The 15,003-nt window shown below is 37.0% G+C and overlaps 1 protein-coding gene across 3 annotated transcripts in view; it reads left to right on the top strand.

Annotated features, from left to right (window-relative positions):
- Positions 1–15,003, top strand: part of TNFRSF19 (TNF receptor superfamily member 19) — a 94,815-nt gene that overhangs the window by 15,226 nt on the left and 64,586 nt on the right. For all 3 annotated transcript variants that reach the window (XM_037527027.2, XM_037527028.2, XM_037527026.2), the window contains exons 2-3: positions 3,285–3,387; positions 5,327–5,437. In XM_037527027.2, the coding sequence (XP_037382924.1) occupies positions 3,319–3,387; positions 5,327–5,437 (180 nt within the window). In that variant the 5' untranslated portion in view covers positions 3,285–3,318. The remainder of the gene's footprint in view (positions 1–3,284; positions 3,388–5,326; positions 5,438–15,003) is intronic.

Genomic DNA, 15,003 nt, shown 5'->3' on the forward strand with positions numbered 1-15,003 from the left:
TTCCAACTCCATTAGAAATCTCCCAATGTGCTGAAATCCCTGTACTTTCTAGTAAATTAGGAATTTTAAAAATGTATCACTCTATTATTTAATCCTGTCTCCTCTTTTAAAGCATTTAATGTCTTGAACATGTAAAAAGATAGATGGATAGACAGATGTAGATATTGGATGGATGCATGGATGGATGGATAAGGGATACATATATGAAACAGAATGTTTAATCTATTCACCAGAGAAGAATTAAGTCTGTTACATGCAACCAAATTTCACTTGTTTTCTGCAATATATACTTCATTATTTGTGCTTCTTTGTCTACTTAATTCATCAAACATTATAGAGCATCTGTATGTGCCAGGCAATATGCTTGACACTGGAAATACAAAGAGTAATAAAGGCCTTGTCCCTATTTTAAAGGAGCATGCTGTCTGATGAGTAAAACTGATACAGCAATAAGCATATGAAGGAATGTAGAAAGAATTATAGGACCATAGGGAGCAACTCTCTTAGTTGTGGACAGCATCTCAGCAGTGTGAGAGCAGGCTGGTCATTGGAGGTATTTAGTAGGAGACTCTCCAGATCCAGAGGAAGAGAACAAGATCACTGGTGTTCAGGAGAAATGTGATATCAGCATATCACTGAAATGGATGGCCCGTGGGAGGGGTGACCAGTGATGAGACAGGCAGGCCATCTGGTGACGTTGTGAGAGCTCTCAGGTTAGGAGTTTAGGAAAAAATATGTGGGAAGTAGTCCACCTGCACACTTGGAAATTTAGTCATGGTAATGCTACCCTTATATTTCTCATTTGAACTATTCAACTTAGCATGCATGTTGGAAAAATAATACAAGTCAGCGCACCAGATATACTGATAGTTCCATTATGTTTTTTCTACCTTATCATTAGAAAAGAAACTCTCTTGATATATGTCATAAAATTTTATTTGATTTTCTTTTCTTTGGTAGTGTTCCTTTTAAAAAACATGTCTAAAGTGTTCACTTAAATTTTTGCCATAAAAATGTTACACACATATATTTTTCATTGTTAATGAAATATTTATACAATGAAGAATTTTTTGAGAAAAGAAGGGGAAAATTCATCCAGAATGCCACAATATGAATCTAACCATTGATACTATCTTGGCCAGTTTATTTTTGTACATAAAATAGACATATTCTATAAAGTCAAAATCATATTGCTTTGACTCCTAACTTGATGTATATGTCAATGACTGCTCCAGCATTTGTCTGCCTTCCTCGATCATTAACACAGTGTCTCAATAGAGTATTCTGTCCAGACTACCTTCTCAATGCTATTGTTATGCTCTGACTCTACTAATCTCTATTTCTCATAGTTTGTGTAAATGCTTTGGTGTTTATTCCCTCTTTTCCATATTAGTTTAATCCCGTATAGATTTTATGTTTTTTGCTTTAAAAATTAGCTCATTTTAAAAAAAAATGTAGGACCATGTCAAGAAAGAGGTAACATGAACCATACTTTCCAGGGAATGTGATTTTTATCTGCTGACCCCAAACTTGGGTCTACACAAGCTGCATGGTTACATAATTGTTAGATGATTTTGAGATGTATAAGGGGAGGGAAAAAACTGTAATTAAGAAGCTGGAAAAGAAAAAACATCCAAGAAAGTGTTTGAATTCACTCAAATTAGGTTATTCATTCAACAAACATTAAAAATGATTTTTCATTGCCCTATGACTGGATCTGCTTAGGTGTCTGAAAGGACCATCTTGGTTACACATCTACAGAGCTGATTAAAGTCACCCTGATTAGCTGTATGATCAGTAGCCTGCCCTGTTCTGGTTGCTTTGTTGGCATTTTACTGTTTTTCTTGAGCTCTTTGGTCTGTAGTTCTGATTCTTTGCTCTGGCTTCTTTCTAAGTGGTCAGATTATCTGCTGTGGGCCACTGTTAGTTTGGGGAGATTTAACTTCAAAGGCCAATTGAAGCATTGTTCACCACCAGACGAGTCTTCACTTTTTGAAAACAAATTCCTTCTCTTGACATTGTATGAATCTATAAAATGAACAAGCAAACAACCAAATTTGTCTTTATATATTAGAATCTTTCTGGTCAAATTGAAGAAGTTCTGTTTATCTTCTTTTAAATCAAGTTTTAGTGCCAGTTTGTTTTCTTAGGTTATTTCTTGTCTACTAATGAATGAAACTATCAGTAATTGTCTTTCCAACTTATTTCACTTAGCATAATCACCTCAAACTGCATCCATATTTGTCACAGAAGACATGATTTCATATTTTTTCAATAGCTGAGTAGTATTCTAGTGAGCATATATATCTAAATTCTGCAGTAACCTATTGATTGGCATTTAGGTTGGTTCCATGACATGGCTCTTATGAATACTGCTGCTCTGAACCTATCTTTTTTGTGTTAGTGCTTTCATATTATTCAAATAAATAGATAGAAGTGGTATTGCTGGATCTTAGGGTTTATCTTTTATGGAAATGTCAAGCTAGTGCTTCCAATTTCAAACTAGTTAATTATTTTTAAATGTTCTTAAATGAATGCTTACTTTTCTGCTGTGAGATAGTTGCCCTGTAGTAGTTTAGGGAAGAATTCACAAATGCCAAATGCTAGCTGTGTGTTTGCTTCTTAGTGGAGCCGAAGGTCCAAGTTTTATTAAACAGAGTGGATTGTTTTGCAGGGTATAAGGGATAAAGGGACACTGAAGCCAACCACCTGGGTTTGCATCTAGCTCTACCTCTTAACAGCGGTGCAACCTTGGATGAATGACTCAGCCCTCTCTGGGCCTCAGCTTCTCCATCCTAAAATGGGGGTAATGATACTATCTACCTTCTAGAGTAGTTGTGAGGATTAAATGATTTAACATGCTGAAAATAGTACTACCACATAGTGCTTAGGTCTTGTTAATTATTTTATCACTATTATCATCCCTGTGGCACTGATTAAATCATAAAAATGTCAGCTCAATCTTGTTTCTGTTTAAATATAATTCTCCACTGGATGAAATATATTGACCAGTACAGAGACTTGGTTAGAAAATAAAAGCATGGGAATTCAGAGCCAGTAGGAGTTTTGCATATGATATATAGGAAGACAAAGCATCCATTCTTACCACCTAAACTTTTTAAAGAATTACATACTATTGTTATATTGTATCTTTTTCAAAGAGAATTCCTTTTAACCATATAAATGATGTTACCTAGTATAAATAGTAAATGGTAAGCAATATAACAAATACAGAGCGTAGTTGTTAATGTTATTAATGTTAACTATATCTTCTTATCTTTTAGGATGCTTCAACAGTAAATACATTTAATAGGAGCGATGGCTTTAAAAGTGTTACTAGAACAAGAGAAATTATTTTTCACCATTGTAGTTTTACTAACATATTTGGTAAGTCAATTCCTTTTCCTTACTTTCATAAGAATGTGGTAAAAGAATTCATATAAGTAGTACTGACTATTTTCTGTCTTTAATCCCACATTTAAAATTTTTCTTTCAAATTATATTTTATTTTTACTGCATTAATAATTTATGGTAACAATGATTAATAATGAACAAAAAATGCTACTGAATATCAACTCCCATGATGATTGCTGAATTGTTTTACTTAAATGTAAATGAAGTGATAAAATAACAGTGTTAGATATTAGCCTTGTAATGATTTTCCCTGAGTTTACAGGCATGTCTCTTGATTGATGTTCTAGACCCTAACAGAATTGTGACTTACATGGCTTGTGCAGAATTGAGATTTTTAAAAGTTATTTCTTAATAGTTATTTGTATCCTTTTCAGTCCAGAAAGCATTAAATACAGATGGAGAATTATAATGTTAGCTTCTCACAAAATATGACGTTTTCAAAAGACGAACTTTTTTAGTCTGGAACTGTAATCATGCTCTATAAATATTAAAAAGAACTATTTAGGGCCTCCCCAGTGGCACAGCAGTTGAGCGCTGGGTTGCGAAGCTGCCCGCAGCCTCTGCAGCGCCGGTTCGATCCACAGCCACCAGGTGAGGGTCCCACATGGTATGCAGACCTCTCCTGCCACCCACGGCTCACCTCAGCAGTGTATTTCGTCAGTCTGCCTGCTCTGTTCTCCGCCCTGACTCTGGTGAATTCTCTCACCCTCCCGCGCTTCTGACTGTACCAAGTGCTTGTATAAATAAATAAAATAAATCTTTAAAAAAAAATAAAAAGAAAAAGAACTATTTATCCTGAAGACAGTACCTAAAGTCTTCTTGGAAGAAAAAGTAAGAAGAAACAGGGTCAAATTGAAGTCTATAATTCAGGTACATATAAGAAAAGCTTCTTTTCAATTGAGGTTGTGAACCATTGGAACAAACGGCCTAGGAAATAGATTGGGGCAATTTCATTCTCAAATAATTACAGTCTCTACTTGGTGGAAGACAATCCTCTATCTTTCAAATAAAATCAAGGGAGAATAAAGAGAGGAAGAGGTTATTAGACCTTTAGCCCCAAATCATTTTTCAGTCCTAACCCCCAGTTCGAATTTTCCCTCCTACTTTCTCTAGAGGTTTTAGTTAAGGAAGTTGCAGTAATCATCACATATTCTTCCGCTTCAAGGTAGAGATAATTTTACTGAATAATTATTCATTATTAGAACTATCAAAAACAATTCCCTATGTATCTATGTATGTTAGGCCTTAACCAGTCTCTCCTCCTGCAGTACTTCCTATGGCTTTCAGCTTTCATTTACAAAACCAAAATTATGGGAAACTATTTTAGCTATATTCTTTCTCTTCTCTCTATTGCACACTAATTCTATTAAAGTTATTTTCTATTGATGGTCAAAAAAAATACAGAAAGTTAAAATCATAGTGAAGAATGTTAGAAAGGGCAATCCTACATAGAATAAGAGATGGAACTAAATATTGTCACCAATCTGAGATTCTTTTAATAGCAACATTTTTTATGAAATGTCATCTGTCTAGAAACATGTAAATATATTTTGGTAGTTTGATAAGAGTTACTGTTTTTAGATAAAGTAAAGGGAGAAAGTATATATTTTGGGAAATAATTAAAAACTATTTTTGCCAAAGTAGATAATCTTTCCAATGAATCCTATGCTCTCACCCCAAGGTATATTGTTAGGTCCCATTTAAGTGGATAAATGGTATTCAGTAAGAATAAGCTCATATTTACATAGCACTTTTACTTTGAAGAGAGTTTGGCCACAACTGTCATCATTAAGAATTTTATTGATTTATGACTGTCAGATTTTTTAAAAGAGGAAATCTCAGTAAAAGCAGATCAACAGAAAAATTTAAAAAATACATTTTAAGATAACATTTTGTGAAACATTTTTTCCAGGTATGTAAAGGGATTTGTGAAACAGGAGACTGTAGACAACAAGAATTCAGGGATCGATCTGGAAATTGTGTTCTCTGCAAGCAATGTGGACCAGGCATGGAGTTATCTAAGGTAGACATTGGTTGCATGGTAAAGTTGTAGAGTTGTGTTCTTTTTAGCTAAATTAGTAATTACTAGTAAATTAGTAATTACTTTTGAAGATGTTATTAGTTGTAGAGAATTGATATATGGTTTTGTTCTAAATAAAGCATCAAACTCTTCCAGTTAGGAACAAAAGATGACTTGGTTCAGTGTGTTACTTTAGCCAAATATTACACAATTTCCTTTTCAATATTTTTTTATTCTAACCTTTTCTTTTAATTTTTTAAAATTTTTTTATTTTATGTATTTTTTACATTATTTTTCATTTTTGCACAATGTATGCATTTTCATCTTGGTTATAGTCCCTGTACAATTCCCACCACCCTTGTTTTGATCCTACTCCCTTCTCCCCTCCTCCCCTATATAAACATTTTCAATATTTTTGATTCATGTGTCTAAGATAAAAGGAATAGAGTCCAAGAATCAGAATTCAATAAATGTCCTTGTGTTATGGAACAGTGTTTATCATATTTCAATGCAAGAAGTATTAAGGTTTATTTGCATTAATTAAAAGTAAGCAATGTTCTCTTGAACATTTTGAAATAAAGTACTGAAACAGAAAATGGTAATGTTATCATTTATTGGGACTTCTTTTTCTTTAAGCGAATATTAGCATTGACTAAGAGGTAGAGGTCAACAGCATCTTAAGTAAACTGCTCCAAGGTAACCATTTTTTTTTCAGTGTTTTGAACATTCCTTTGATAATGCACGTGTTATTATTAATCTCCCCATGATGAGTGTATGTTACTCCCAGAAGCATTTTAAATGGTTAATATTCATTTTAACCATTATTTGTTGAGAAACTGTGCATTCTAGTAGGGCATATTTCAGAATCTTGGATGTCTTGGGGGTGTTTTTTCTCTGTGAGCATGTCGAGCTATATATTCATTTTTTTTCTGACCTTTTGAAGATGTTATTAGTTGTAGAGAAATGATATTTGGTTTTGGTCAAAATAAAGCATCAAAGTCTTCCATTTAGAAAGGAACAAAAGATTATTTTAATTTAAAGTGACTTAAAAGTCTTTTTCCTCTACAGACTGCCATTATTTAAAGTTGAGTCTTGTCATTCATAGATTTTTGATCAATGACCTATAAACAGCAGGAAACAAATAATTATGCATTCCACAAGTAATTCAGGGTGAATGGCCTTTCTCTGGTTGTTGTGTTAAATAAGGGGTAGCCTTAGTATCCTGTGCTTTAACCTTTGGATTAAAGCTTGACTGATCTTTGAACTCTGTTTGGTGTCTAGTTAATGGTAGCATCTCAGCTGATATTTTTGAGTCCCTGTTGACTGTCTAACATGCATTATCACACATAGGTTTTGCTTATTTGAGTGTAAAGGATCCTTTTTAGCAGATGTGCACATCTAGGGTCAGTGAACAGAGTAGTAAAAATGTGATAGTGCCCAAAAGGAAAATAAAGAATGGTGCTACTACTCAAAAGTATTTTCCCCAAATTTCTGTGATAATCTGATAGAAACTTCCCAGTTTCTGAGATGAGTCATTCACTGCTAAGATATCACCCCTGAATTTCATCCTTTGAGTCTAGAGAATATAACCTCAAGATAATTTCTGGAGAATCAGAGCAGAAGATAAATGTCTTATCAACTCTAACATTCTTTTTTTTTTTAGAAATCTATCTTTGAGATTATCTGATAACAGTTTCTATATTTCATAATTTCCCATGAATATCCAGAAGAAATATTTTTCCTGAGGTAGCAACTTTCTAAGTATTTTTTCCTATTATAGTGGAAGTGACCAATCAAGCAATCTGAATAATTCTACCTTTCTGTACTTTTTTTATTTATTAAATTTCTATTTCAATATTTATTACCATTTTCTTCATGAAAAGAAAAGAACCAGGACAAATTGAGGAAGTGTAAGAATACAGGTAAATGTAAACTGAAAAATTATATTCTTAAGACACACTCAGAGGTACAAATGGCAGAAATGTACATGCCATGTTCAAGTAATTACTTTGAGGTAAGAAATTTCAAAACTGCCCATCTTGAATTTATAGTTTCTTCCTTCTAGACCATCTTTGTTAAGTCTTTATCAATATCACATAACTTTCATAGGTGAGAAAAGTAAGTTCTGACTATATTGAAATCAGACAAATCACTTATAATAATACCTCCAATTGGTTAATTATGATTTCCAAGCTTTTCAAATCAAAGGGAAATTTGTTTTGTTTTGTTTTGTTTTTGACTAGGATGAAAGCTTTTTATAAAAAAAGTCAGAAAAATAGGGCCTCCCCGGTGGCGCAGCGGTTGAGCGCTGGATTGCGAAGCTCCCCACAGCCTCTGCAGCGCCGGTTCGATCCCCGGCTGCTCCCCGGCCACCGGACGAGGTTCCCACATGGTGCGCAGACCTCTCCTGCCACCCGCTGCTCCCCTCAGCAGTGTACTTCGGTCCTTCTGCCTGCTCTGCTCCCCGCTCTGGCTCTGGTGAATTCTCTCACCCTCCCGTGCTTCTAACTGTACCCAGTGGTTGTATAAATAAATAAATAAATCTTAATTAATAAATAACTCATGCCCATATATTAAAAAAAAAGAGAAATATATAAATAATTGCATTTTACTTGGATTACTATCTATACAGTCTAAAAGCAGGATAATTTGTAATGTTAATTATAAATGAAACTTAAAATCAGCTGAGTAAATTTTAAAAATCTTACTCACTTTACCATGATTAGGCAATAGCCCATCTATCACATAGAAAGGAACTCCAAGAAACATTACAAATTGAATGATTTTATAGGCTGAAGGGAGAAGGAACAAGGAAGCTACACTAGCAAAGTGTACGTTGGTCATATCAAAGACATATCACTGATCAGCAGAGTCCTGATTGACTGGCTTACAACTCCATTACTAGGAGAGCCAGAACTATAATTAAGTCACACTTTGGTCATGGAACTTAGTATAAGTGACTCCCTATTGGACCTGTTGTCTTGTTTTTAAGAAAATGAATGAGTCCAAGAGCCTTTTCCTTTTTAACTGAGGCTTACCATTGTGGTTACCTGTGGCATTTGACAATTTAAAAGCACAATAAACAGTAAATATTTTTAAAGGCAGTTATGAAAAAGTAGAAAAGCTGAATCAAATTACTGATACCCACAGCAAAGGGCTTTGTATTTTCTTTGCATTAAGGGTAAAAAACAAAGTACATTTCGCCAGACAGAAGAGCTTTCAAATAACCTTTGTTCTAACACTATGATATCACTTGTTTTGCTGTGTTAAGCATAATTTAAAACTTGCATCCATTTTCTAATATCTTGTCTCTCTAAAATAACAAACTCGGGTCATAAGTTCTTTAATTACAAACATGTATCTGTGTCTTAAAAATAAATCTCGGAAATACTTTGGGTAAGCAGGTGTAGTTAAAATTTCCATCTGTGGTTTTATTACTCCTAATTATTATTTTCTTTGGAAGACATTCAATTCTACTTTTTTCTCAAGGTGTCTGGACTTACTTGCCCATTGTTCGGTCTCTACCATTTAAAACATGTAGTTGGGGTTTGCCAGAAGCTTCCAGAATAGCATTCCTGGAGATTGTGTGTGTTTTGGCACCCCTGTGGTGTGTGATCAGTGGTTCTCGCTCTCTCTGCCTCTGTTTCTCTGTCTCTCAAACACATACACACACATACACACACACACTCAATGTCCTTTTACTTCCTTTCAATTACTAGATAGTAAGAAGTTTGCACAGAATCTAAACCATAGATCTGAGGTATACAACAAGGGAGGGACTGGGGTCCAACCAGGGGAGCAATGATCACAATTGGACTATGGTGATGGGCCATGGGTGCTTGTGGTGGTGGGACAATTATGGGGACTACACCTGCCTGAGGGGAGAGATTTAACACTGTACAAAAATGAATGGTGTAAGAGAATTAAACACAACAAAAAAAGAAATCTATACAGAAACTCAAATTGTAATACCATTGTGGCTTATTTAATTGACTCCCTTCCCTTCTCTGGCCACTTTTTAAATGGTTATTTATTTTAACCTTTCACCTTGAATATGTTGAGTTATGTTCATCACAACATAGCAAATGTGTATTGCTCCCAAATAGGTCTTCAATTATTATTCTGTAATACATATTTTGCAACTAAAACAGTTAATATTAGCTAACATTTACTACTATAATAAGCCAGGTTCCCTATGACTTTCATATATTAAATAAAGGAATGCCTGTGATAATATATTTTAAATAGGGAATAGAACTACTCTTTTTTTTTAGGATTTATTTATTTTTTAAAGATTTATTTATTCATACAAGCACTGGGTACAGTCAGAAGCACGGGAGGGTGAGAGAATTCACCAGAGCCAGAGCGGAGAGCAGAACAGGCAGCATGACTAAGTACACTGCTGAGGGGAGCAGCCATGTGGGACCCTTGCCCGGTGGCCGGAATCGAACTGGTGCTGCTGAGGCTGCATGCAGCTTCGCAGCCCAGCGCTCAACCGCTGCGCCACCAGGGGAGGCCCCTAGAACTCCTCTATTGTAGGGTGGGGAAACTGAGGCACAGAGAATTAGTTGATCTGTCCAGTGTCACAATTAGTATGTGACAGTGCTGGGAGAAAGTGATGGAATGACTTGTGAATAATGATCTATTTCTTATGTTGATAGCACTCTAGTACAGTGTTGTCCCACAGAACTGTCTGTGATGATAGAAATGTCTATATTGGTGCTGACAATAAGCAAGCTACTAGGCACTGTTGTTATCAAAGACTTGAAATGTGGCTGGTGTCATAAGGAACTAGAGTTTTAATTTATGCCGTTTTACTTAATTAAATTTATTACACCACAAAAGATTATGAATGTTCTATTTGGACAGTGAAACTCTGGAATGATGAATTTCTGGAAATTCTGGCTTAGACCCACTTCCAAAAAAATAAATATCCAAGTCATGTTGCCCTAATGTACTTGCAGCACAGGAGCTGCCTCCCTGTTCAGTTTGCTTGCTCTCCTTCCTCCTCCTAGCCACCTACATCCCTGGTTTCCAAAAACCCACCTTATTCTGTCCTTTCATGTGCTTCTTCGCCTTGCATTGGAATTATGGCCTCTGGCTCTCCTCCTAGGATGTGGCCCTTTGTGCTTCCTTATGCCCTTATTCAGTATCATCTCTTTAGCTCCTTGGTTTCCGGCTCCCTCCCTAAAATCCCCAGTCCTTATATCTTCTCATTTGGGGTCTCTTTAATAATTTAACTTGATAGGTAGTTTCTCTGTATTATGGGTAAAAAGGTGATAGGTCACTGAGCCATTTGGAGTCTGTTTCGAAGGTTTTATCCCATTAAGCTATATTTACTCTCTTCCACTGCAGTTTATATAAGCAAGATCATTGTTAATGACTTTTTGCTATTTGGGGGGAAAGACATACAAAATATTTTTTGCCTTGCTCCGTAAGTGGTACGTTTGGGACATTTTGAATCATAAATTTGCACAAAGATGTTACATGGCCGTCCTTTCAGCTCATGAACAGAAACAGCATTGGGATATGTGGGAGAAGATGATTTTTGTTTCCCAAAGTGACCACATTAGACTTTTAATTCTTACTGTCTAGAATTTGCCCAGCTACAACCCCTCCTCCTTACTGAGTGTTAATGCCAACAATATGCTTTTAACATGATCTCTTCCCAGCAGTAAATCAGGAAACTAGTTTTTGCATGAACCACTTGAAACAGACTTCAAGTCTCTGGCACAGTTTTCAAAGTCAGCCTTTCTAAGCAATTATTGGGATGACTTTAGTTAATGTGAAAAAGTTAATTCTTATAAACAGCAATATGCTTCTTTCTACCTGCTCATATGTCCGACTTCATATTTTTAAAGATGTCTCTTTTTTAAAAACTATTTTCATCCTTCTGAAGAAAGTCACACAAGAAGAAATTAATGTAATTTGCAAGCATAAAAAGATTCATTTCTGCTAGTTAATTACAGTGTTGCTTTACTTTATTTATGTCTAATTATACCTAATCGAGCCTAGTGATGTTGGCAGATATTAACAAGTTCTAGCTTGTAATTTTTTCTTTAAAAAACTCAACTACAGGTTTTCATAAACTGAAAGTTAGGAAGGAATATGTCTTTGGTGTTGTTTTATTAAAGGAAATTAAAAAGCTGATTTCTAAACACCAGCCACATAAATCTAATTTGTCATTTCCACTTGTGAGCCCTAGATTTTCTCCACAAATAACTTCTTTTCTGTCCAGATTGGAACTTCCAAAGTTCAAAGAACTAAAGTTAATAACTTATTGGCTGTACAAATAAATAGTGCTTTAGACCTGAGGCCCATAAATGTGTTTTCTGGACAACTGATGGCCTGTGAGGCTCTCCCTTGTGGTCTGGGGAACTGCTCCTCGAAATGTAGGTGGGATCTGCTTGTATTTTGTTAAGTGCTGGATTTTCTGATTTTCAGGAGAGAAACGAGAGAAGGGGATTTGAGGACTGTTTACTTTGAGTCATTTTGCTACTGGAAAGCTACCAAATCTGGCTTAGAAATATTGGGCAGAGCAAGAGGCCTGCCTCTGCTGCCAGTCTGCTTGGAAGCTGCCCTCTCTACCCTTGGAACCAAGATAAGGAAGCCCATCTCCCACCGTAACTCCCATCTTCATCTGCCTCTCACCTCCACTCCACCCCACCTTAACCTCCCTCTCACCTCCTTGCTCATCAGTGGGGGGGGGGGGGGCGGTGTTGGGGACAGACACGGACTGGGCTGGGCTTACCAAAAGGCAGATCTTACTGTGGTCTTTAGTCTTTATAGGCTTTTGATCCCTGGGATACAATACTACTACTAGCAGTAGCAGTAGTAGTAGTAGTAACAATAGCGAATGCTTTAGGAAATTCTGCCTTAAGTAATATTTGTTTACTCAGCAAGTTTTTACTTATTACTCACTGGCCTGTTTTATATCATTAAAAAAATTCAGTGAAATTTGTAAAGATGGTAATGGAGACTTTCTTTCAGACCTTCAACAATGGGTGCAGAAACCATGAATAGGATTTTATAGCGTGAGGAAGCAATTGGGCTCAACTCCAAATAGAGCTTGTGGAAGTGGGAACATATAACAACCAAGCAAGGTGGAAGATAGAGGATGGAAAACGACTGAGAGGAAACATCAGGGATGAGGGTTCTGGCTAAACTGACCTAACAGGATTCTTTGTTGATGACAGGCCAGGGTGCTAAGACTTATGGGGGGTTGGGGAGGGAGGTAAGGGGGAGTAGGATGAGGAGAGACCTGATCAGATATTGAGAATAGGAGGTTCTGTTTAAACTGACTTAACAGGGTTCTTACTAAAGGTAAATTTTACAAGGAAAAGCATAGATGCATCTAGGAGAAGTTTCAGGAACCCGATTAAAGCTTGGTCAAGCCAAGAATATATCAGTACCACGTACCAGGCAATGGGGAAAGAGTAGTGGAAGGAGTTGTCGGATATCAAGGATTGTTCGCCTGTTGTATAGTTGTTGGAAGCAAGTGTAAGAACTCTATAGCAGTGCTTTTTAAAAAACCGCATTTTTTTAAAAGATTTATTTATTTGTTTATTTTTATTTATACAAGCACTGGGTACAGTCAGAAGCGCGGGAGGGTGAGAGAATTCACCAGAGCCAGAGCAGGGAGCAGAGCAGGCAGAAGGACCGAAGTACACTGCTGAGGGGAGCAGCGGGCGGCAGGAGAGGTCTGCATGCCATGTGGGACTCTCCTCCGGTGGCCGGGGAGCAGCCGGGGATCGAACCAGCGCTGCAGAGGCTGCGGGCAGCTTCGCAACCAACGCTCAACCGCTGCGCCACCAAGGAGGCCCAAAACCGCATTATTTTTTAATGCAATTAAATACGCATTATCCATGTGTATGTTTCCACTTTATTAATAAAATGGTCTTTCTTCTCAAGATTCTGGTAAGTCCTGGCTATTTCCTTCAAGCTTTTAAGGTATACCAAATCATAATATCAAAAATGAAATGATGGAATTGCTTTAGAGCCTAAATCTGTGTCTGCCATTGATGTTAATGGCAGAACTTGCTCCTTGAAAATAAAATACATCTAATTCTGAAGCCCAAGACAATGACTGACTTAACCTTCCTCCATTCTATTTTCCTTCTCCCTTATACTTTGCATCCAAACACACACACACACACACACACACACACACCCTTAATGAAATAAAGAAGGGACAGGTCTAGTATAACCTGAAAAATGTCACACAAAACCAGAGAAAAACAATTGTCAATGCAGTAATATCAGCTTTTATTCTGGACTATTGCAGCAGAGGGGAAAAAGACTCCAATATAGAACTGAGCTCAACTCCAAATGCAACACAGACAAGTGGGAATTTATAGCCAAAGATCAAGGTAGGGGGTAAGTGGATGGAAAATGGCTAAGAGGAAACATCAAGATAAGGGGGGGTTCTAGCTAAACTAACCTACTAGAATTCTTGCTGAAGCTGGGTCAAGTGGTCAGACATCACCTGAAGGAGGGTGGAGAAGAGGAATTTGATCAGATATTCGGGGTAAGCATATAATGAGGGTGACAGGATTTTTGGACAACTGGGCTCTTAAGATCAAGGCACAAGAATGAGGTCTGTTCATAAACGTGGCTCAAAGGAGATTGTCTGGAGTTTCATCAAGGAGAGAGTCTGTCAAAAAGCTGAACCTAAACACTGCCAGCCTGGCTAGCTCTCTTTAAGTACTCTTTTGTTTTATTTCCCCAAAAATCCATTCATGCCTTTCTTCTAGTCCCAAGTGTGGTATACTAGCCTGCTGTGGAAAATAATATGCCAATGGAGATTGCCCCCTTTCTATCCAAAAGTAATGAGCAGTGGGGGGAAGTGATCAAAAGATTTAATACTATTTTTGTTAGATGCGCAAGTACTTCATGTGATGAATGCCAGTGCAATTCATCAGACATATGTGGTTACCCTTTCTGTCTTCTGGAGACAATGATGAGGAAGAACCACTTCAGTAAAGAAAATAAAGCTACATCTATGCAATGGAATGCTCAGCTGATATGGAGCTTCTAAAGGAGCACGTAAAAATGCACACACACACATGCACACACGGACACGCACACACTGGCAGGTTAATCTGGTAACTCTTGCCTTGTGTGGTGGAGGTAGGAAGTTAGAGACAAAGGATTTAAAGAAAGGTTTAAAATATCTGTAATTTTTTGGGCCTCCCCGGTGGCGCAGCAGTTGAGCGCTGGGTTGCGAACCTGCCCGCGGCCTCTACGGCGCTGGTTCGATCCCCGGCTGCTCCCCGGCCACCAGAGGAGGGTCCCACATGGCGCGCAGACCTCTTCTGCCGCCCGCTGCTCCCCTCAGCAGTGTACTCCGGTCCTTCTGCCTGCTCTGCTCCCCGCTCTGGCTCTGGTGGATTCTCTCACCCTCCCGTGTTTCTGGCTGTACCCAGTGCATGTGTAAACAAAAACAAACAAACAAATAAATAAATAAATAAACGTGCCTCTATAAAATAAAATAAAAAAAAATAAAATATCTGTAATTTTTTTTAAATGAAAAGTGATAGAAGTAAAGGTCAAAGAACTGGTCTCTAGCC

The sequence above is a fragment of the Talpa occidentalis genome, unplaced genomic scaffold, assembly GCF_014898055.3.
Source record: "Talpa occidentalis isolate TD23 unplaced genomic scaffold, MPIMG_talOcc4v2.1 talOcc4.5, whole genome shotgun sequence".
Taxonomy (NCBI): Eukaryota; Metazoa; Chordata; class Mammalia; order Eulipotyphla; family Talpidae; genus Talpa; species Talpa occidentalis.